Source organism: Pyrus communis, chromosome 1 (assembly GCF_963583255.1).
Source record: "Pyrus communis chromosome 1, drPyrComm1.1, whole genome shotgun sequence".
NCBI classification, from domain to species: domain Eukaryota; kingdom Viridiplantae; phylum Streptophyta; class Magnoliopsida; order Rosales; family Rosaceae; genus Pyrus; species Pyrus communis.
This window is the reverse complement of record NC_084803.1, coordinates 2,512,296-2,534,640: the sequence shown is the minus strand read 5'-3', so window position 1 is coordinate 2,534,640 and position 22,345 is coordinate 2,512,296. Positions and strand designations below refer to the sequence as shown.

The window sequence follows — 22,345 nt, the reverse complement described above, 5'->3', positions numbered from 1 at the left end:
AGAGAAATATTTCGTATTATCTGCACATATGGTTCAATAACAAAACTCGTGCCATGTGTGCGTAATCTCATATGCCCTAAGTTCAAATGAAATAGATGAACATATCTCAAGTTCAACCGGTGCCCTTGTAACTTGTTGGTTGTGTTACTTTTCAAGCTCAACGTGTCTTAAGTTCGATTACCCTCAGTCAACTGAAAAACACTAAAATTAAAGATACTATAATTTACTTGACGCGTGTAATTTGCAGACCAATATGAAGTCATTCTATTTCGGGGTGGTTTAGGGCTTACGGATTTGGGCTTTCTCTCACAAGAATGGGCCTACCTACCTTTGATAACTGTCTTCCGACCCAAATCTTTTTATATAAATTCCGGCCCAAACTTTGGTCACCACGAGCCCAATTTCAGCAGCAAGGACACAAGTTGGTCGGTGAATCAGAACTCCACAAGACCGGTGGTTCTGGACGGTCCGTCCATTCGAGTCAAATGGCATATAAATCACATGGGCTGCTTACAATTTACAAACACCAAAATTTAATAAGAACGAAAATCACATGGTGATTGTGCTTTTTCTACTTTTTGCTCTAACAAAAGTTGAAGGATGTGCGGATGACATTTTTATTGCAGTGTTAGAAAATTATTATGTTTATGTATCATGATACGGGTTTGATGTTCATTAATCTTTCTTTTCTTAACAATTAATAAATTAAGTATTAACGGTATCGTTTATCAAGAAAAAAACGAAAATGTGCAAAATTCAATCAAAATACGCACATAATTTAATCTCCCGTAGCTTTCATGTACGATTTCACACCATTAATGTAAAGTTTATATGGTGTAGGCAAATGTGTTCATTGATTTGTTCTGACCTTCACACCTTAACTAATATTTACAAAATAACACAAACATAATTGACTAATTAGTGGAGGGACTATTGACTAATCTCGAGGCCAACACTTTTTTTTTTTTGGTCATTCCTTATGTTCTAACCTTAACTAGATTCTCATTTATGATTAAATTTTTTGAAAGGTGACAACATGCATTTTTGGGTTGTTGACCTAACAAGAATAAAGTTGTGTTAAGATCAGTCGTCAAGTACGATCATTGATGCATTGTGGTCAAATTGCATGAGTATTTGCTAGAGTCAATTGGCCGTTTGGGGCGATTAATGCAGTGTGTATTTACAAAACTTCAATAGCAAAATAATTATTTGATATGTTTTTTGGGCCTACCAGGTGGGGATTGTTAGACGTAGAGAACACGAGACAATGGCAGAGATACAAGTGACTTGTTAAAGTTGTCAGAACAAAAAAAAAAATATGTCATTAGAAATTTTGAGTGTTGACAGTTAATTATAGCATTCTTCAAGATTGAAAAGCGGTGCAGAATGTTCAATACACCTTGTTAGGGTCTTTCGTAGAGATATAACTTAAACCAATTAGTCAAAACAATGAACTCGTCTCTTTACACCCAATTCGAATCTTTCTCCATGTAAGTTACAAAAGTATATAGAGAGATTATAGACCAACTTGAGTTGGGATAAAGCTAACCAACCCAACCCAATATAGTTAAAAGACAACCCACTCTCTTCTTACCAATTTTGTGCCTAATATACCAAGAATCTCCTCCGATCACTCGCGCGCGCACATGCACTTGTAGTCTTGTACGCACCAAAATCCTCTGTGTGTGGCCGCTAACCCCCTCGAAGATTTCCACTTCGCTAACTTCACTGTCTCTCCAAAACCCACCCACGTCCCCTTCCCTCTCTCTCTCTCCCTTCGAAGCTTTCACACCTTGTTCTCTTCTGGCGTTTCATTTTCCAGCCTTTTTACCCAAAACCCAATTCGCTGCTCGTCCGCCATGGTTTAATCTCCCCAACCCAGAAATCCCACCATGTATAACTCTTCTGTCGCAACCCAGGAACCCAGCCCGGTCTATGACCTCGTTTCCCGATTGGGTCGGTTCGCCTTCAGCTCTGGGCCTCACAGCAGCTCCGGTTCAGATGGGCACTCCTCGTTTTTGTCGAATTTCTTGTATTTCGACGCCTTTGGGGGTGCTTCAGGTGCCGGGACGAATCCCAAGGTCGGTGTTTCAGCTTCACTAAGTTTGAGCAGTCGCGGCGGTTCGGGCATTCGGAGGGTTGTGACGGAGTTTAATCGGGCTATTCGGTTCCACTGTGACAGATTCCCAATTGGGTTCGCTTCTGTTCGCGTCGGGTCTGGGGACGGAAATGGAAATGGGTCGGATAACGGCGTTGGGGACAATAACAATGTGTTGATAGAAGATGGCGGCGGCGTTAACGATAATGGGATTGCGTTGAATGGTGTGGAGGCGGAGAGCCCCAAGAAAGTGTTGATTTTGATGAGTGACACCGGCGGCGGCCACCGCGCTTCTGCGGAGGCGATTAAGGCAGCGTTTAATGAGGAGTTTGGGGACGAATATCAGGTCAGTTATTCTGAATTGTGCTAAAAATTTCAACTTTGTTATGAAACTTGTATTTGGTTGTTTGACTAAGGTAGAGAGAAATGGGAATTACATGAAAAAAGCAATGTAATAGCATAACACCATAGGGAATAAGAACGAAAAGTATAACTTTTATCTTCTTTCCCTCAAAATTTGATTAATTAACGAGAATACTTGGGGGAGAAACAAAAATGGATGTGTGAGTGTGCATATTTGTTGATCATGTTTTCAATTAAGAGTGCATATCGCAGGTGTTTGTTACTGACTTATGGTCGGATCATACGCCTTGGCCATTTAATCAACTTCCCAGGAGCTATAATTTCTTGGTGAAACACGGGCCGCTATGGAAAATGACATACTATGGAACCTCTCCGCGTCTGGTGCATCAGTCTAATTTTGCAGCAACTTCTACATTTATAGCTCGGTAAGACTTTGTTTTTGTTATAGGTTAATGCTTGTAAATTTATAATCATTTCGACTGTTTTTGTTGTTGTTGTTGTAGTCTGTTTTCCAAGGTAGTTGTACATTCTTTTGCTTCATGTAATAGTTGACCACCATATATTAAATTAACATATAACACGCCTTTCAATTTTCGAATGGTTATATATTGCAGTAGCTGTTGACCATAAGTTTTAGTGATTAGAATAGCATGCAGGAATTTACAACTTTTTTAATCATGTATCTTATGCACTATAAGCTCATAAATTTCGATGGAAATGTCATTTTTGAGGACGAGATTGTATGCTGTTCTGGCAGATTTTTAAACCCTGTGAGGAAAACGTCAGATAGGATTACAGATACAGAAATGAGCAAATTTGTCCTACTATTCATGAGTTTATCATATTCCGTCAAACCTCTCTCTTTTTTCACAAATATGACCGTGTCAAATTATGGCTCAAAGATGGCAATTTGGCAGTATGCCTTGTTGATATCCTCTAATTCTGTTTTGTTTTGTAGGGAGGTTGCCAAAGGACTGATGAAATACCAGCCGGATATTATTATCAGTGTGCATCCGCTGATGCAGCATGTACCACTTCGTGTCTTGAGGGGAAAGGGTCTATTGAAGAAGATAGTTTTTACCACAGTTGTCACGGATTTAAGTACTTGCCATCCTACATGGTTAGTTTTGCACAGAGCTCCTATTAGGAAACATAGCCTCCTTTTCCAAGCATACCTTTGATATTTTATGTTTTCATTTCCAGGTTTCATAAGCTTGTAACGAGATGCTATTGCCCAACAACTGAGGTTGCGAAGAGGGCATTGAAAGCTGGACTCCAGACTTCCCAAATCAAGGTTTATGGCCTCCCTGTGCGGCCTAACTTTGTCAAGCCCGTGCGACCAAAGGTTGGTTACTGATCAACATACTCTTTAACCTTGATGTAATTGTTGTACGATTAAAAGAAATCAGCAAGTGGTGTGATAATAAAAGGGCTCATGAATGTTGATTGGAAATTTGAAATCGGTAATTGTAAGCTGTCAATTGGATTTTGATGATTTATAGATAATACTCTTCTATAAGTTACGGTAAAAGCATTTGTAGACAGTGGTTTTAGATTGCACATTCCATGATTGCAGACGGTGCTTTTAAATAAATGTTGACTACCTTTGTCATGTTTTGTTTATTTTAATGCAGGCTGAACTTCGGAGAGAACTAGGAATGGAGGAGGATCTTCCTGCTGTGTTGCTAATGGGAGGAGGAGAAGGAATGGGTCCTATCGAGGCTACAGCTCGGGCACTTGGGGATGCATTATATGACGAGAATCTTGGGGAGCCTGTAGGCCAGGTCCTTGTCATATGTGGTCGCAACAAAAAGCTTGCGAACAAGTTGCTTTCAATCAACTGGAAGATCCCTGTCCAGGTATTTTTATACCCTTTGAATGCATAGTCCGAAACACAGCATTAAATAAACAGAAGTTAGTAGCTAAAATTGATTGACATTATAGGTGAAGGGGTTTGTTACTAAAATGGAGGAATGCATGGGAGCTTGCGACTGCATAATTACAAAGGTAAGTTTGTCAACAGCCATAAAAACCATTAGAGTCTTGTATATTTTGTTGCCAACCAATATGTCTACTTTTTAATAGGCCGGTCCAGGAACTATTGCAGAAGCCATGATAAGAGGCCTCCCAATTATTCTGAATGATTACATTGCCGGACAGGTAATGGTGATATAATCTATTTTCCCTTGTGCTGCTCTGTTTTGAGAATCCCCTCACTGGAAAATGTTGCAAATGACCGTTTCTTCACATTGTAGGAAGTTGGGAATGTACCATATGTCGTTGAAAATGGGTGCGGGAAATACTCTAAATCGCCGAAAAAGATAGCAAGGATCGTTGCTGATTGGTTTGGTCCGAAAGCCAATGAGCTAAAGGCCATGTCGGAAAATGCATTGAAGTTGGCAAAGCCTGATTCTGTGTTCAAGATTGTTCATGATCTTCACGAGCTCGTTAGACAACGAAGCCTTGTACCGCAGTTATGTACAACATAACCATATTTTTCCTCAACCATTTTTGTTTACAAGTCCTCTAATTGATCAAAACTAGGCTCTTCTTCCCTTCCCATGCCATTGCCTTGTTATAATTTCACATTTAATACAATCTATCAGGCTATCAGCATGATTGTCTTAATTTCTTAAGAACTCGTGCATCGAGATTAAATATGATTAATTTGCAGTAATTGTGATTAGACCGTGAACTCTTATATATACTTCAGAAAATGGAGTTGCCTTGGACAACAAGTCTTCTGCTCACTCATCCCCCATAGCTTTTCATTGCTTCAATGGCGCAAGAAGATTATCACAGCAAGTGGAAGATCAAGAAGGAGCTGACGGCTGCCGAGGCCGGAGGATGTTGCCTCTATTTAGACATGAACGACGTCGAGATGCATATATTTAGGTATTGGGACCGGAACAAAATCATAAGAGTAAACATAGATTCAACACCCATCCGGGTAAAGGATGTCGACACCAATACCGTACACATACTACATTTTCGCATTTACAGGGAAAGGCGCCCGGTGTTTAGGGATGGGCAATGGGTTCACCCGCCCCCGTCGCCGCCATCGCCATCACCGCTATCGCCACCGTCGAAGGAAGTCATATTAGGCCCAACGGATACCCAATGTCCAACCTTATTGGCTGTGTTTGAAGGCCACTGGCGTCTTAATTTTATTGAGCGTAGATCACTTGGTCCTGGTGATCAAGTCGGAATATATTATGACAAAACAGACTCATATGAATTATGTTTTAGTGTCTTGAGTCGGAGAGAGAGTTACAAAGAGCTTGTGACTCGGCTTGGTAAAAACATCCCCCCATACACCCGAGGTCGCGATTTCGATTCCTCCACTCCATCAGAAGTATCAATAAACAAAAAAAGAAAAGGAGATATCAAGTAAAAGAAGGGAGAGCTAGATGAACTTTAAGATGTCGGATTATATGACTTGGTTTATCCGTGCTCCAATTTGCTTACTCATGCTGTTTATTTAAGTAATACATACAATCTTAAATCTTTCTCACATTATTTTTTACCAATCAAGTGAAATGAACATTGTATAACTATCTATGAATCTTAAAAGGACGATATTATTTATCATGTCAAATTGTTACTATTAGCTTTAACAAAATAGCAAATACGATAAAATAATCAAAATTATTTGCGTACGAACAAAAATAGAATATCATTCAAATTATACTGAAAACGTAATTTAGTCTAAACAATTTTTTTTGTCCTCTTGACTTAACCGATACGAGGAAGATAAGTTCAAACCGAGAATTTTAAATGTAAATTAAACGTTTTTAACCGTTGGAACCATAATACGTTTTCGGACAAACATTTGTCTTAAATAAAGTAAGCATTGCATTGAATGCATTCATAGATTGCCACCTTGAAGGAAGCTTAGTTGAAACGGCACCACCTGTCACTCTCATGAACTGACTGCTGATCAGCGCTCGGCAAGAAAACTGAAAACTTGAATGCAAATCCACTTTCTTTGACGCCACAAAAATAAAAGTTAATAGTCTTTCTTGTTTTCTACGATTTCAAACTTCCGTGGTCACGGTTTTACACAAAGAACCAAAATTTGGTACCAAAACGAAACGAAAAATCCAAAATCCTCGAGCAAGTTTCACAATATCGGATTGTCCTGCTGCGTGTGGAGCATTTCAGAAGATGTTGATGTTTTAGCCGATTTTGAGATTAAACCGGTTCCTAATTTGGGTGGAATTTGCAAAATCTTGGGATTTTGGTGGTGTTTTTGATCATGGGTTGGAAGTACAACGCCGGTTTGGGGTTGATTGGCACGGTTGTGTTCATCTGGGTCGCTTCTGCAGAGGTTACTCAGGTTTGTGTTCATCCGTTCTTTTTCCAAGTTGATTCTTTGTTTGTTTTTTTAAAGTTTGAGTCTTTGGTTAAGGCAGTGTGCCTGCTGTCTTGCAACCGAGTTTGAATCTCCGCTCCGTTGATTAGAGTAGTTTAGAATGTCGCCTTATTAGTCCTCACTATTCCGTTCTGTATTTCTTTGGGGATAAATGAGATGGACGGTATGGTATTTTGAGCCGATCACGCACGTGCGCGTTGACTCTCCCCAAGTGGCAGTGATTCAGTGATTGAATTGAGATACCGCTACAATGGCACCCTCGTGTTCTTTCCCTTTTTTATTGGGGTGATGTTTCTTTGAGGATTTATTGTGGTTAGAGAAGATAGTGTTTTAGTTTCTCTCTTATTTTCGTCGAAACAAATGGAGGCGTAGTTACATTATCATGGTATTCTCTCATTCAACTAGATATTTGGAATGATGTGTTTTCTATTGCTGTGATTTGAGCTTATCTATGTTGTTAAACTTGTACTGTTTTATAATGCAGAGAATTTTCAGCAAGTACAAACAGCCATTTTCGCTCACTTATCTCGGTGTGTCTCTAATGGTGGTTTATCTGCCTATATCAGCTTTGAAAGATTGGCTCTGCAACTTATTGGACCGAAATTTAGTTAAGAACTTTTGCAATGGCAGTGCTCTGTGCACCTCAGTCGGGCTTGATATTCCTCTTAGAATAAATGAAATGCCCCACGTTCCAGAAACAGATGTTAGAAGCTGCCTAGTAACTGACAAAGATCTTAGTAACACGGAAGAAGGGCGACCTCTAATGGATAAGAGTGAAGAAGATGAACCTCGCTTGCTTGAACATAGTCGTCAACTTCGTCCATGCGAAGTTGCAAAATTTGGCTTGCTTCTTACTCCATTGTGGTTTATCACAGAGGTAACATGAGTCATTTTGGCACCCCTGTTACTCATATCAACCTTTTGGAATTCTATTCACATTTTAAGTTACGTTGCGTTAAAAGAAACGGAAATCCGCATGGTGCTCTTGGTTCTTTTGATATGCATGGATTCGTTTTATGCTTTAAAAAAGTTCCAAGTGACATATTGGTATATCTTTGTTCTAATGCAGTATCTGTCGAACTCTGCACTGGCAAATACCAGTGTTGCAAGTACAACTGTCCTAACTTCTTCGTCGGGGCTCTTTACACTTTTCTTTGGAGCTCTTCTTCATCAGGATTCCATAACTATTGCAAAGATGGTTGCTGTTTGTGTCACCATGGCTGGTGTTGCCATGACCACAGTTGGAAAAACTTGGGCACCTGATGAACTGCTGAGCATATCTGAGTAAGTTTCTAGCCAGTAGGAATTACTTTTTATTCATGTTTTACCATCGTTTCACTGTATCTTGTTCTTTGTTGCGTAAAGGATTAGAAAGCACTCTATAATGGGAGCTATTTTTGGTCTTCTCTCAGCTGCGTCATATGGATTGTTTACGGGTAAGACATTACATTTCAGGAATCCGGTGTACTTGAACTCTTTCACAAATATATATCTGAGACACAGTTAAATTATTTTTGGATTTATGATTATTGAGTTACTGGTCTTATACCTGCAGTGTTACTCAAGAAATTTGCTGGATCAGAGGAGAAAGGAGATAAGGCTGATGTGCAGAAGCTTTTCGGATACGTTGGTCTCTTCACTCTGCTTGGTCTGTGGTGGCTCGGTGAGTAGAGGGATTATTCCATTATCTATTTATCGCCTCCGTCTTCCCTGAGGTTAAATTACATTATGTCCACATACGGTCATGAATTTTAGGCAAACGTTGATAGCTAGATCATTTGTTGCCACAAAGAGAATATTAGTCGGACTATATCTCAACCATTGGTTATGATTTTCACTCTAGAATACGACTGACCTGATTGCACACAATGCTTTTTGTTGAAAGTTCGGAAAGAAAAGTGAATACATATTGAAGTCTCTTCGTGGTTTGAAATGGAGAGGCCTCACAACGAAAAGACAGCACTTGCCCTCGGGTATATCATTTGGTTCTCTTTGAGTTGCATCGCTCACAGGCTCACAGCAATGGTTTGTCATGCAGTGTGGCCGCTCAATGCCATCGGGATTGAACCTTCATTTGAGTTTCCACATTCAAAATGTATTGCCGAAGCTGTGCTGATAAATGGCTTTGTCGGGAGTGTTCTTTCGGATTATTTTTGGTATGTAAAACTGCTTTCACATACATTGGGGGTCATTTGGGCACCACAAGGACATGTAACGATTTCAAACTGATTTATTTTCATGTAAAAAATTTTCTTTTTCTAATCTCTACAAGAGGTGCACGACTACCTTTTCATAAATAAACTGTTAAGAGGTTGGTTCGAGTATGTTGTGTGGCGGCCAAATCTACGCTTGAATTCTCTATACTTCCTGCTTCTGTTTTTTCATCTATCTATGAGGCTACAAGATGCTGATGCCCAATGCTTTTAACATGAAATGAAACTTTGACAGGGCTCTTTCCGTGGTTTGGACATCTCCATTAGTTGCAACGCTGGGCATGTCCTTGACAATTCCACTTGCAATGGTAGCCGACATGGTGATTCACGGCCGCCATTTTTCTGCACTCTACATCATTGGTTCCATTCAGGTACGCCACACTATGTATACATTCAAGTTTTTAACGTCTAATCTCATGTCAGTTGGGGAAGCCTATCAAGTAGCGTTGAGACGGAGCTCCTAACTGTATAGTCGGTTTTTGTGACAGTAAGTATTACGCTAACTGCGTTTCTTCGAACTCAGGTTTTTGCAGGATTTGTGATGGCAAACGTTTCGGACAAGTTCTCGAGCAAGCAAGAGTTGCAGTAGTGATGCATAACAATCTCGATGAAGTTGTAGTTTGTATGTTTAATGAATACGTCTATCACATTTGTAAAGATATACGGGAAGATCAGCTGCCCCTTACATTGTATACAACATACAAACTTGTATGGATCTCTCTCTCTCTCTCTCTCTCTCTCCCTCCCTCCCCTAGTCATCACAGAAGCTTCATAACCAAATTTCAGCAGAGTTTGACAAAGTTTTGGTAATTCATTTCTTGTTGAAATTTAATAATTGCAAGTTTTGAATGAAATATCATCTAAACAAACTTGGGATGTTGTAAGTGCTGTTTAGATAATTAAAAGAAATTCTTCTGACAATTGTATGGTCGAAAAAATTACAAGTGTCTATAGTTAGAATTACGTTTTAGCATCTTATAGAAGGAATTAACTTGGTTCAGCAGTCATTCCTACTTACAACCAATCCTGTGTGGATACATGTCCAAGTTTTGATTTAAAAAAAATCAAAATTTGGACACGTGTTCATATGGGATTGGGTGTAAGTAGGAGTGGCGGCTGAAATTTCAGCAACGAAGTCTTGTTCTTTATAGAATTTGTTTATCTGAGAAGCACTTTTATTTTGTGGAAAAGCACTTCCAGTTCCACTTGGCAAGTGCTTCAACAAAATACTTATTTATGAGGGAGACTTTCTGTGTCGAACTTAATAAAAATTTTTTTTGTAAAAATGATTTAAATTGTCGGTTTTTATTTTGTTTGATTTAACAAATCTAAAAATAAAAATTTGTATAGAATTACATCTTGAGCCTAATAATGATTAATATTGAACTCACAATTCATAAGACTTGAACGTAAAATCTTCGGTTACACAATATGACAAAATTTCGACCTATTAAAAGGGCTAGAATAAATAAATAAAATCAAAGTTTATCTTTTAATTAACAAAATAAAAATCGATCGAAGATTGAATCCGTCACCAACTTTAATTTTAATCTGAAAAAAAAAACAAGTAAAAAACAAAAAGAAGCAGCGGAGATTGGAGAGTGCCGGCCCGAGGCATTGAGAGTTGAGCGCGTATTCAAATATTATATAGTCGGATCAAATCGAAGAGTGGCGCTGCGACTCTACTGCTGTAACTGCGTCGGAGGAGAAGAAGAGGACGGCGACGATGGATAAGGGAAAGGGAGTGATGGGAGCAGGTCGGAGATGGGCCGTTGACTTGACTGACAACTCAACCTCCCCTTCTTCCCGCGACTTCCCCGACCCCCCTGGCTTCTCTCGCGCCTCCCTCGAACAGGTTCCTTCTCTCTCTATCTTGCCTCTTCGTTCGATTTGGATTTGGATTTGGATTTGGATTGGATTTGTTCCCATTTGATTGGATTTGGGGTTTTTGTTTTTCTGTAGGATGATTCGACTGTGAGTCGCCAGAAGAAGGATGCCGAATCTACTTGGAAAGCTCAGGTAGTGATTCCCCTCCCTAAATTCGAATATATTTTAGCAATTGGATTTAGGGTTTTTCAGACTTGGGATTTCAGACAATTTTATGGGTGAAACATTGTACCTTTACCTTTAACTTGATAATAATCACTTGATCGCAAATTGGGCATGATTTAAATTGCTGATGGATTACAATTGTACCTGTTTTTCTGCTGAATTTTCTTGATCCCTGTTAATATTCACGAGAATGCGGTGATATTTGATGGTTTGAGTTTATGTGATCTCATGGTTTCTTTGTGTTTCTGCAGAAAGCCTGGGAAGTTGCACAGGCCCCATTCAAGAATTTGATGATGATGGGTTTCATGATGTGGATGGCTGGGAATACAGTGCATTTGTTTAGCATTGGAATCACATTTTCCGCTCTTTGGCAACCCATAAGCGCCTTACAGGGTGTAGGGAAGGGTAAGATGATTCTTATTCTGTTAGTCGGTCTGTATGTGTGGAATTTTCAGTTGTAGGGGAAGAATACGATTGAAAGCAATATAGAACTTGAAATCCTGTGTTGTTCTGGCTTGTCTATATTGCTGTCTCATCATATGAATGGTTTCCGATAACCAGCAGTCATGGCCTTTGGGTGTTAATGAATTGTTCCATTTTCTTGTCTCGCACAATATTTACAAACCAAATTTAAAAAAATGACCTTGTTTGATATGATTCATTGTTTGTGCCTAATGGTGCATATAAACCCTTCTTTCTTGTTTGGCATGATTCATGCTGTCTAGTGTATTTTTCGGTTTGCTATGACTTCTTACCATGTTCATATGTTTATGCAATTTTTTTTTCATGACATATGCTGTACATCTGTCTGTTAATTCATGCTTATATCCATTTCCTTGTTTTGGTTCATGCTTATTTTAATGTGGTTATGCAGTTTTTGAGCCCTATAAGGACGGCAAAGTAGATCTTATTGCCCCAAAGTTGCTCTTCATTGCCCTTAATTTAGGGGGTTTAGCATTGGGTGTTTGGAAGGTGAACTACATTTGTTATCCTTTAAATTCTTCACCCCACTATGATTATCTTGACGAAATCCAGTTTATTAAATTTTTTATTTTCCTTGGCAGCTTAACACCTTGGGGTTGCTTCCTACACATGCATCGGATTGGGTTTCATCGTTACCCCCTGCTCAGGTAAAACTCTTCCTCCTTAGCGATTGAATTACATCTGGCATGTGGTATTTTCTCATTTTATTTTGAACCATCCCATTTGTTCTAGAAATTTCAGCACCACTACATTTTCCCTAAGCTGTTGAAATCATGGAACCATTGATTGACTTAAGCTGCTTCATCCAAAACTTTCTTTGATACTGAAGTTGATTTAGTAAATGGTTCCTTGCGAAAGAAAGTTTCTTGTAGTGGAGAACTTTCCCTTGCTTCCTCTTCTTGTAGGGAGGGAAAATATTATAGGCTGTCCATAAGATTAAGTTAGTCACCAAAAGTTTCTAAAGCAATTCTCCAGCGTATGATAAATAAAGAACCAGGCAGCCGTGTGAGCTTTTGAGTCGGTTAGCAACATAGCAGCTAGGTGGAGGTAGTTAGAGAGGATAATTTGAGATACATCAAGGAAGTAGATGAGGTAGATCTTGCAAGTTTTGTAAGCTGTATGAGTAACAAAAAACTGTATTGGAAATGTTTCGATGAAAGTTTACGAGGAAATTCAGTCCCCTGTTGGGAAGATTATGTTTCTTTTTCTCTCTACATGCACACCCGTGGCCCGTATACACCCAAACATATCATATCAAACACTTTTGTGCACTTGGTAGTCTGGAGCTTGTTGATAGCTACAAACTCCTCATATAAAACCGTGGAAAAACTTGTTTATTGCACAAATCATACATGTCCTTTTGGTAATTGTCATTTTCTTTTTAACGTGTAATTCACACTTGCACTCCATTTTGGCCCTAATTCCATTGGTGTCATGGTTATCTTTCTTGGCGGCTTCCGCTTGCTGTTTTCTAGCTGTAACCTTAGGGCGCTTTTGAACATTTTCTGCTTCCCCGAATTTCAGGAGGTTGAGTATTCAGGTGGTGGCATTCCTCTATATTGACAAAAATGTTCGGTCGGGATGGCTGTCAATCTCGAGAAAAGGTGAACGGCAACTTGCAGAAGCAGGATGAGAATTTGTTGCTCTTTACTGGCCGATGGCGCATGGCTAAGCCTGGATAATGTGATTTTTCCGACTTCTGAATGATATTACTTAGTTTTGTTGGCAATAGAAACTCAGTTTGTAGTTCTTTTTTAAGCGACTCAATGAATTCTCATACCCTCTATAATTTTAACGCTTCCATTTGGGCTAGCAGTTTACGAGGTAATCTTAATTAAATTATGCTTTTATTGGTAAATCAGTGATAATTATTACTTAATTTAAAGATTTTAATTTACAGAAAGAGAGAGAAATTCAAACTTGATCGTCTATCCATCAGTACCATTTTGATATTGACTGAAGCAGACCCTTTGTCCAAAGGCCTTTTATTTTTCCATAAAAATGAGGATTAATTGTAGAGTCTATCGAACTTCAATGGTCTGAACTATTTGTTTTTTTAGTCTCTATTCATAGATTATTTTTTATAAATAATTGATTCAATTTGAATTGATTGACTCATTTAATTGTTATGAAGAAATGTTTTTTAAAATGCAATGTTTGTCAATTTTTTTGATCCTGATTTGGTTAATATTTTGTAAACGTGATCTATGAAGTATAACTTGAAAAATAAACGATTCTGATCGCTAAAGTTTGAGAATTATCCATGAAGAGCCTGTTGAATGAAGTAAAGTTGCATCCAAAATCATTGACTTATAAATAAATAAAAAGGAAAAATATAATCAGAAAAACAAATAAAATGTTCTAACTTTCAATATCCACCTTTCCTTTTTCCCTAATAAAAAAAATCTGGAAATAAATAATTTTAATTTTGGTTGGCGAAGAACTTAAAAGAACAGACGATCGAGAAATCGAGCATTCATCTACTCCGATACCCAACAACCTCCAAATTCTCCACATTTACCATCGTCGCCCTCGCCAACAGTAATCCAACACAACGATGGAGTTCACGGCCCAGCAGCTGATTCAGTACAACGGCACCGACCCATCGAAGCCCATATACGTGGCGCTCAAAGGCCGCGTCTTCGACGTCACGGACGGCAAGTCGTTTTACGGTCCCGGAGGGCCGTACGAGATGTTCGCCGGCAAGGACGCCAGCAGAGCTCTGGCGAAGATGAGCAAGAACGACGAGGACATCACCGCCTCCCTCGACGGCCTCACGGAGAAGGAGATCGGCGTCCTCGCCGACTGGGAGAAGAAGTTCGAAGCTAAGTACCCAGTTGTCGGCCGCGTCGCTTCTTGAAAAAGTCTCTGCCTTTGGTCAAATTTAAGGGTTAATTGTATGTCGTTCGACGCAAAATAAGTGCTTTTGGGAAAATCTGCTTCTGGGTATGTGTGATTGTTATCGTTGTATGTGATCTTGGATGTTGTTGTTTATGTTTAGTTGCCATGGATGGATATGAATAAATAATTAAATATTATGATTGTGTGAATTTGGATTCATCGATAATAAGTTGTGTTCTTGGATGAATTTTGACCTAAAGGTTGAGTATTAGGCAGATTTGTGCAGTTTTATCCAGCTGAACTATTTGTATCCCTAGTGCTGTATGGATTATCTGCGTTTTTCCTGTATTGGTATTTGGTAGCGAGGGAGATCGGACTTCCACTCGGATTCCATTGAGGCGGTGTCCCAAGTCAATCATGTGCTGCCATTGCCATATGAGCAAGTTAAACACATAACAAATTGGCTTGAGATACTACCACAGTGGTGTTTCGGGTGTAGGTAAGTTTCTCTCGTAATGAGTGTTGTACTACTGTGTATGGTGTTATTGTAAGTGGGTATGAAATATAAATAGTGTATGAACAAGATTGTAGTTTGTTGATCTAGGACAAGATTGTAGTTTGTTGATCTCGGTTGATGTATGCTGGTTTCGATTTCTAGGGTAATGGTTTTGTTTCTAAATTTTACCAAGTCTGCTGCTGGAATCAGCTGCAGAAGACTTATTTAGCTAACTCGTCGAAAAAGTGGACAATTAGAGCTTCAACATGTTGGCAATTACTGGTTGTGGTCCTTCAACTTGCCATATCAATCAATCTCTGCAGGTCCTTTTCTTTTGGTGTTCCTCACCAGCAGCAGTTGAAAGGTACTGCTGTTGATAGGCTTAGACATTGTAAAAGTGTAAACTGAATGTATAAACTTGTATTATATGCTTGGTTACTTCTTGTCACTGCCTTTTGTTTTGTTTCTATCAGATAAATAGATTTTAGATGGATCAAAAGTGGACTTCTGCCAGCTCGTTTAGCTGTTTATGGAGATTGATTAAGGCTAGTTTTATTTTGCGCGTGGTCTTCTATGTTTTTGGGACGAAAATCTTATGCAACATCTGCCAACACACAAGTTCTTAGTGTGGAATTGGTTCATCTATGCAGATTGCAGTGCTTAGTGCATTCGAGGGTAGTTTTACAGAGTTTATGCTTGTGATTGCAGTCACTCTAAATGTGTTGTGAGGAATGTGCTCAAGATGCCCATTTTGCGGCAAAATCTTTGGGCAACCGGGTGTATATTTTCTTGTGCCCATCTCTCTCGGCACATGACATCACTCGAGGAGAGAATTAAGCTTAACAGATATAATCTGAAAAGGAATTGGCTGAAATAATCATTTTCCAAATCTTTGTTGCTTGAGAGGATAAGATTTCGGTATGTTGTTAATATCTTGTTATGTCGCTGATATGTGATAATAAGGGATAATTGGTCATGATCAAATTCAATGTGTGGCTGGTCTGGGTTCGGTTGTTTCTAAGGTTGAGAGAAGCAACCACTTCTTTGCAGGAATTTTTTACCATGTGTTAGGTAGTTTACTCGCTTAGCGTTTCACGGGATGGATTTCATTAACACGGATAGACCAGAAATGGTCTTCGCAAGCATCCGCTTTCTGTTCAAGAATCGCCAACTCGACGTCCTTGTCACCCGCTAGATAAGGCCAAAAACTTGTGTTGATATTTAATTTTGATTAGTTAATTGATTGAAATTTGATTTCTGAAAACTTAGGAAAAGGTTTAATCAAACTAAATCCAGGATAAAATCCACTTCCATAACTACAACATTATCATGAAATTCCCATTATCTTTTTTAGGTCAACACGAAATTCCGGTTCTAGTAAGGCCAAAAGGCCCAAAACCCTACCATAATGGTGGCATCAGCATTGTCGCCTAGCTGTTTGACGGGACCCGACCACTTTGATCAAGTTTTTAACGACTCTGATCTCTCTTCACTATTTGTACATTTGAATCTTGATTGAATAAATGCTCCCTGATTAGTGATTATAATAATTTTGTGATCTCATATTGTAGAGGTGATTTTCAAATGAAGATTAAGAAATTGAACGGTTCTTATTACAAAATTTTTTTGATCAAAATACTTTATTCGAAACAAAAAATAAGCACATTCCAAGAAGGAATGCAAGTATTATCCATGTTTGCCTTGAATGTGCAAATGTCCATTCTTTTTGTTAAGGTTTCCAAGTATTTTCTTGTGAACATATACTTTGCGTGAATAGCTATTTAGCACCGAGTTCATTGTGAAGCTAAATCCATCTTTCCCCTTATGCCTTATCGTTTGTTAAAAAAAAAAAAAAAAAAAAAAAACGTAACAAATTAACAGTTGAGTCATGTTTGCACGACTTGATAACTTTAAGAATTCGAAATCAAATTGAAAAGTAAGAGGGCGAAGTGAAAAGGTATTTTTCATTGTGCCCTGGTGAAGTAAAAAATCTCTCCAAAGTGAAACACTATCCAAAGCTTAAAGAGCATTCTTAAATTTAATCCTATATTTTATTTAACACAATTTGAACTTTTAAAATTTCTTATTTTCTAAATAATTTTCCTTTCCTTTTTTCTTTTCAATATTCTGAGTAGAATTCATATTATACAGTATACTGCATGATGAGTCGGTCGACAAAATCATAATTTTATGCCCAAAAAGCACCTTCTTCATCCTCCCTCTTCCTTCAAGTCATCCCCAAACAGATTGCAGAAAAGTCCCTGCCTCTCTCTCTCTCTCAGCTGATCCAAATTTCTTCTCATCTCTTAACTGCAATATTGGATCTGCTTTCCCAAATCTTATTACTATTGGGTTTATTAATCTATTAATTTTACCAATTTTTTTTTAGTAAAGTTTTTATCTTTCTGCGATTTCTAACAAATCCAACCTTCCCTTTCCCAAAATCTCCATCAAAACATGTCGACGAGGAAGCTTTCATACACAAACCCAAAACCCTGCAACCACCTCTCAGCTTACAAGCTCAAACATGGCTGCAACGGCTACAAATCCCTCCAGAAATCCCTCAAATCCGCCCCGAACGGAAGAACAAGCGTTCGGATTCACGAAACAAAGATACCCAGATGCAGTTTCTGTAATGGGTTCGAAGGTAGACTCTATATTTGCTTGATTTGCTCTTCGGTTTCGTGTTCGAATCACGCAGTTATGCATACCCAGCTGGAAATCGGCCACGAGTTGGCCGTCGATGTCGAAAGGGCCGAGCTTTTTTGCTGTGCGTGCACCGATCAGGTCTACGATCCCGATTTCGATAAGTCTGTCATGGCTAAGCGCATGCTGGACTTGCCTTGCAGCACAAACAATGCGGATAGTATAGGGGAGAGACTGTGTGAGAGGAAGAGGCTGGGGGGTTCGAGTGTCGAATTATCAGAGTTTAAAAAGCCGGAAAAATCGTGTTTGGTGAGGGATCACAGAGCGAAATCGTGTTATCCGTTGGGTTTGAGGGGGTTGAATAATTTGGGGAATACTTGCTTTATGAACTCTGTGTTGCAAGCACTGCTACATGCACCTCCTTTGAGGAATTACTTCTTGAGTGATCGGCATAGCAGGAGAACGTGCCGGAAAAGGATGGCAAACCTGCTTTGTTTGCCTTGTGAGCTTCACGGTGTTTATTCGGCTGTGTATTCGGGCGATCAGACTCCTTACAGCCCGGCTGGATTGCTTTACAGGTCTGCCATTGCTCTGTGTGTGTGATCTTTTGTTACAGAGTATCGTGCCGAGTTTATAATGCTTAATTTTTGGTTTGTGGATTGATATATATTCGAGTCTTTGTGTCTGCAATCTGTTGCAAAGTTCAAGAAGTATCATAGTGGTATTTAGCAGTGAAATCCCTTTCCTGCAAAATGCATAATTTTTATGTCTAATTAGAAATCACATGGATTCGCTGCAAATGATAGCACCATTTTTGCTTTGTGGGATCAATTCCCTATATATGTGATTTGTCGCTAGATTCGTTGTTAGTTCTTCTATGCTGAAGTATAATTGCATTTGGACTGATTAAAATTTTCTCTACTTCAAGTTGGTGGCAGCATTCGGAGAATCTGGCAAGTTACGAGCAGCAGGATGCTCATGAGTTCTTCATTTCCGTGTTAGATGGGATCCATGAGAAAGAAACCAAAACAAGAAACCATACAAAAGGTAATCATAGGCAATCAGATGAGTTTTAGATCGTACATGTGAAATCGTTTGTTTTTACGGTGGTCAAGAGTTTGCTTTTCCTTACGAAGTTATCCTGTGTTTCACAGATAGTGGAGACTGCCAGTGTATTGCGCATAGGGTATTCTCAGGACTGTTGAGGTCGGATGTCACTTGTATGACTTGTGGATTCACCTCGACAACTTATGACCCGTGTTTGGACATATCACTCAACTTAGACACAAGCCACTGTTCTTGGTCAGATGCATCTAACAAGCCTGCCAAAGCGAATGGTAGCAGCAGTTCATCCACTCTTTTGGGTTGTTTAGACTTGTTTACAAAACCAGAAAAGTTGGGGTCAGACCAGAAACTGTACTGTCAGAACTGTCAAGAACTCCGAGACTCTTCGAAGCAGATGTCCATCAGAAAGCTTCCAATGGTGTTGTGTTTGCATATAAAACGGTTTGAGCACTCCCTGGTCAGAAAGATGATGAGGAAAATCGACAGCTATTTGCATTTTCCATTCTCGCTAGACATGACTCCCTATCTGTCTTCTTCGATTGTGAGTAACAGATTTGGAAATAGAATCTTTGCTTTCGAGGGGGATGAGTCTGGGATGTCTGCTGAGTTTGAGATTTTTGCAGTAATTACTCATTCTGGGACACTAGATTCCGGCCATTATGTGACGTATTTACGCATACAAGACCAATGGTACAGATGTGACAATGCTTGGATTAATGAGGTCGATGAGGGGTTTGTAAGAGCTTCACAGTGTTATATGATGTTCTATGTGCACAAGACGCTTTAAGCAAACATAGATTTGCGTCACTTGCTGGTTTCCACACAGAAGGAGGCATTTCAGAGGATGGCTGGTTGATGGTAATAGAAATGTTCCAATATACAATCGAGGCAGGGTATGCAGTTGTGAACCCAGTGAGAAGGAGACTCCGTCTGCCGAAGCAACCTCGTCATCAGATCCCTTCGGCCTAAGGAGAGCACACGATCACGTGTTGGACGGTCGCTGAAAGGCATCATCAAATTGCAGATTTCTAAAGATGACCATGGTTTGAAGCAGAGATACATAAATACAAACTCCATATCTACTGGTAGTGATATGTTACTGGGTATTTTGTGAGTGGATTTTGGGAAAACTGATGGGACCAATTTGAAAAATTTGTTCATGTTGGGTTTTTTTACAAGATTTTCTTGCTCAACATTCTTTTGACTGCAGGGTCAGTCATGTACATAACTGAACTGATATTTGGAACTAATATTTATTTTTTGGAGTCCCACTAATTAATGCTTGTTCACTTTGTAAATGTTAATATGATCTGTTAGTTGTTAGCATATAAGCACTCGTCATTTAACCACATTTTGTATTATGTGCAAAAGAGGGGGAGTTCTCTTAAAAAAATGCAAAAGAGGGATATAAGCACTGGTAGAAAGTTGCTGCATTACATACAGCGTAAAATTGAGCTGGGAAAGAACAATGATATGTATCCAAAAAGTCAGCCGACCATGACCAAGGATCTGCTGCATTGTGCTGCAGGATTGCGGATGTATTGACGTGCTTTCTCACGGATCCAATGTTGGAGCAAATGCATAAAGGATACCAAAAAATACTAGCATCCGAAAACGAAGATGGTAATAATTCTGACATTATTGGATTTGAAATCATACAACCATGAACCAAGTAGCTTGAAAATACAACATTTTGTGGTTATACATTGAAAAAGTTAAAAGAAGAAGAAAAACTATTTTCAATCGTGCTGTAATCATACATGATCATGAGGCAGATGATGATCATACTCGTGCATGTCATGTGGAAGTTCCGGCAATGGCGCTTCGAGCTGAAGAACCTTCATCACTTGTCCGGCTTTTGGCCTACTCTTGCTGTTGGGATGAGTGCACCATAATCCGATGACCAACAAGCATTCCATTTCACTGGTATCAAATTTTTTATCCAATCTCTCATCGGCTGCAAAGAGAACATTTCCTGCAAGGTAGAGTTGCCAAACCCAACTGACAAGTGGCACGTGAAGTTCCCCGTCCTGGTAAGTCATCCTTCCACAAGCAATTTCCAACGCCACAACTCCGAAACTAAACATGTCAGATTCCCTACTGGCCTTCCCTCCATTTGCATATTCCGGGGCAATGTAGCCAAAAGTCCCTATAGCCCCTAGTGTCTGAGTCTGGGAACATGGATCGACAAGCTTAGCAATCCCAAAATCCCCAAGCTTAGTTCCGAAGTCTTTGTTCAACAATACATTGGCCGATTTGATATCCCTATGAAGAACGCATTGCTCTGCATCTTCGTGTAGATAATGAAGCGCCGAGGCCAAGCCTAAAGCTATCTTATACCGAGAATCCCACTGCAGGGTTGTTTTAGATCCAAACAGATGCGTGTCGAGACTGCCGTTAGGCATGTATGCATAAACAAGTAAGCATTCGCCTTCTTCGTGACACCATCCAATGAACTGCACCAGGTTCCTGTGTATTAACCGGCTTATAATCTTGACTTCGTTGATGAATATCTTCTCATAGTAATCCGATTTTGCAAAGATTCTCTTGACGGCAATAGCGCAGCCTAGATCTTGCAACATACCTCTGTAAACATGTCCTGACCCTCCTTGGCCTAGCCTTCCATCGCTGGCAAAGCCATTTGTGGCTGCAACCAATTCCTTATAAGCAAATCGCCTAGGGAAAGCACGTTTCTCGAGATCCTTATTTATGGAGGTGATCACATCCTTGGAACAACTCTCAAGCCCGTCAATCCTGCGCATTCGCTTCTTTACAACAAACCAATACAAACCCACACCAAGCATCAAAACTAACAAAGTAATACCAGCAGTTGCTGCTATTAACAATTTCTTCATCTTCATATCCTTGGTTTTCTTACTGATCTTATCAGAATCCAGATGCGAATTGAATTCCCATGAACTTATGACATGTTGCTCGGGGGCTCGTCCTGTAGCGGCTGAAAAACCAATTGTAACCCATTCAGGGAGAACCTCTCGTAAGTCAATAGGGTGTGAAAGGGAAAAAGTACTGTCGATAAAAGCAGGACTAGTGTTCTCCTTGTATGTCCAAAACACACTGAGGTTGTTTGTGGTAGCATTGTAAGTTATCCATGCATTAGCCACCTTCCTTCCGTTGCTGCTAAAATCCCAACTGGTACTCACAATTGAGGAGATCTTATTCACATTGATCCCAACATGAGGCCCGGTCGGATCCCACTCGTTCGGGAAGGAATCAAACTCAACCGTTACAATTTGGTTTTTCGATGCCAACAAATTTGTGCTGCTGTTGAACAATCCTAGATTACCACCAGCAGAATTAGGTGGAATTTGAAAGCCAACAGGAGCAAGGAAAAAGGCAAATCCGTCACTCCACCTGCTGTTGTTGTGAGTGTCAATCATGAAAGTGAAATGAGTAGTGAAATCTGCTACCGACCCGCTAGCAGACTCCCATAAGTGCAAAGGTTGTGAATAAGTACACCGCCCTACGCGGAACAGTTGAGAGATTGTGTTGAGTTCTACCATTCCTGATGAAGGTGTGGCATCACCTTCATAGAGTATGTTTTCAGTATTGAAGTTGAATTGAGGTATAGTGAACGAAAGAGGAGGTTTGAAATTAGTTCGACGAGCGAAAATTGGCAGAAAATTGACGAATATGAAGAGACAGACAAAGCAAATGTTATAAAATGTCACCTGCCTGCAGCTTATAAGAAACAT

General features: G+C 39.5%; 6 protein-coding genes across 6 annotated transcripts; 5 read left to right on the top strand and 1 right to left on the bottom strand.

Annotated features, from left to right (window-relative positions):
• Window positions 1-1,616: 1,616 nt before the first annotated feature.
• Window positions 1,617-5,077, top strand: LOC137735928 (probable monogalactosyldiacylglycerol synthase, chloroplastic). The gene is made up of 8 exons (XM_068475283.1): window positions 1,617-2,444; window positions 2,714-2,886; window positions 3,420-3,581; window positions 3,665-3,806; window positions 4,096-4,320; window positions 4,406-4,468; window positions 4,547-4,621; window positions 4,717-5,077. The coding sequence occupies exons 1-8, from the start codon at window positions 1,893-1,895 to the stop codon at window positions 4,948-4,950; spliced, it is 1,626 nt and encodes a 541-aa protein (XP_068331384.1). The 5' UTR covers window positions 1,617-1,892; the 3' UTR covers window positions 4,951-5,077.
• A 1,365-nt stretch (window positions 5,078-6,442) lies between these two features.
• On the top strand, window positions 6,443-9,764 carry LOC137714840 (uncharacterized). The gene is made up of 8 exons (XM_068453972.1): window positions 6,443-6,800; window positions 7,321-7,713; window positions 7,906-8,120; window positions 8,202-8,272; window positions 8,392-8,499; window positions 8,875-8,992; window positions 9,285-9,420; window positions 9,573-9,764. Exons 1-8 carry the CDS (start codon window positions 6,720-6,722, stop codon window positions 9,636-9,638), a joined length of 1,188 nt encoding a protein of 395 aa, XP_068310073.1. The 5' UTR covers window positions 6,443-6,719; the 3' UTR covers window positions 9,639-9,764.
• Window positions 9,765-10,629: 865 nt separating this feature from the next.
• On the top strand, window positions 10,630-13,396 carry LOC137730410 (uncharacterized). The gene is made up of 6 exons (XM_068469422.1): window positions 10,630-10,904; window positions 11,012-11,068; window positions 11,353-11,506; window positions 11,976-12,073; window positions 12,166-12,231; window positions 13,109-13,396. The coding sequence occupies exons 1-6, from the start codon at window positions 10,776-10,778 to the stop codon at window positions 13,145-13,147; spliced, it is 543 nt and encodes a 180-aa protein (XP_068325523.1). The 5' UTR covers window positions 10,630-10,775; the 3' UTR covers window positions 13,148-13,396.
• A 619-nt stretch (window positions 13,397-14,015) lies between these two features.
• On the top strand, window positions 14,016-14,634 carry LOC137730426 (probable steroid-binding protein 3). Its single transcript, XM_068469423.1, has one exon. It carries the CDS (start codon window positions 14,142-14,144, stop codon window positions 14,442-14,444), a length of 303 nt encoding a protein of 100 aa, XP_068325524.1. The 5' UTR covers window positions 14,016-14,141; the 3' UTR covers window positions 14,445-14,634.
• Window positions 14,635-17,015: 2,381 nt separating this feature from the next.
• Window positions 17,016-19,911, top strand: LOC137709667 (ubiquitin C-terminal hydrolase 22-like). The gene is made up of 3 exons (XM_068448657.1): window positions 17,016-18,145; window positions 18,496-18,614; window positions 18,722-19,911. Exons 1-3 carry the CDS (start codon window positions 17,379-17,381, stop codon window positions 19,417-19,419), a joined length of 1,584 nt encoding a protein of 527 aa, XP_068304758.1. The 5' UTR covers window positions 17,016-17,378; the 3' UTR covers window positions 19,420-19,911.
• Window positions 19,912-20,386: 475 nt separating this feature from the next.
• On the bottom strand, window positions 20,387-22,345 carry LOC137731884 (L-type lectin-domain containing receptor kinase IX.1-like). The gene has a single exon (XM_068471133.1). The coding sequence runs from the start codon at window positions 22,343-22,345 to the stop codon at window positions 20,387-20,389; it is 1,959 nt and encodes a 652-aa protein (XP_068327234.1).

Bases quoted from the DNA above. Each gene is read 5' to 3' on its own strand.
- LOC137735928 (XM_068475283.1), top strand. From the start codon at position 1,893: ATGTATAACTCTTCTGTCGCAACCCAGGAACCCAGCCCGGTCTATGAC. The intron at 2,445-2,713 runs GTCAGTTATTCT...TGCATATCGCAG, and splicing joins AGTTTGGGGACGAATATCAG to GTGTTTGTTACTGACTTATG. The intron at 3,582-3,664 runs GTTAGTTTTGCA...TTTCATTTCCAG, and splicing joins AGTACTTGCCATCCTACATG to GTTTCATAAGCTTGTAACGA.
- LOC137714840 (XM_068453972.1), top strand. From the start codon at position 6,720: ATGGGTTGGAAGTACAACGCCGGTTTGGGGTTGATTGGCACGGTTGTG. The intron at 6,801-7,320 runs GTTTGTGTTCAT...TTTATAATGCAG, and splicing joins CTTCTGCAGAGGTTACTCAG to AGAATTTTCAGCAAGTACAA. The intron at 8,273-8,391 runs GTAAGACATTAC...TTATACCTGCAG, and splicing joins GTCATATGGATTGTTTACGG to TGTTACTCAAGAAATTTGCT.
- LOC137730410 (XM_068469422.1), top strand. From the start codon at position 10,776: ATGGATAAGGGAAAGGGAGTGATGGGAGCAGGTCGGAGATGGGCCGTT. The intron at 10,905-11,011 runs GTTCCTTCTCTC...GTTTTTCTGTAG, and splicing joins CTCGCGCCTCCCTCGAACAG to GATGATTCGACTGTGAGTCG. The intron at 11,507-11,975 runs GTAAGATGATTC...GTGGTTATGCAG, and splicing joins CTTACAGGGTGTAGGGAAGG to TTTTTGAGCCCTATAAGGAC.
- LOC137730426 (XM_068469423.1), top strand. From the start codon at position 14,142: ATGGAGTTCACGGCCCAGCAGCTGATTCAGTACAACGGCACCGACCCA.
- LOC137709667 (XM_068448657.1), top strand. From the start codon at position 17,379: ATGTCGACGAGGAAGCTTTCATACACAAACCCAAAACCCTGCAACCAC. The intron at 18,146-18,495 runs GTCTGCCATTGC...CTCTACTTCAAG, and splicing joins CCGGCTGGATTGCTTTACAG to TTGGTGGCAGCATTCGGAGA. The intron at 18,615-18,721 runs GTAATCATAGGC...TGTGTTTCACAG, and splicing joins AACAAGAAACCATACAAAAG to ATAGTGGAGACTGCCAGTGT.
- LOC137731884 (XM_068471133.1), bottom strand. From the start codon at position 22,345: ATGTTTCTTATAAGCTGCAGGCAGGTGACATTTTATAACATTTGCTTT.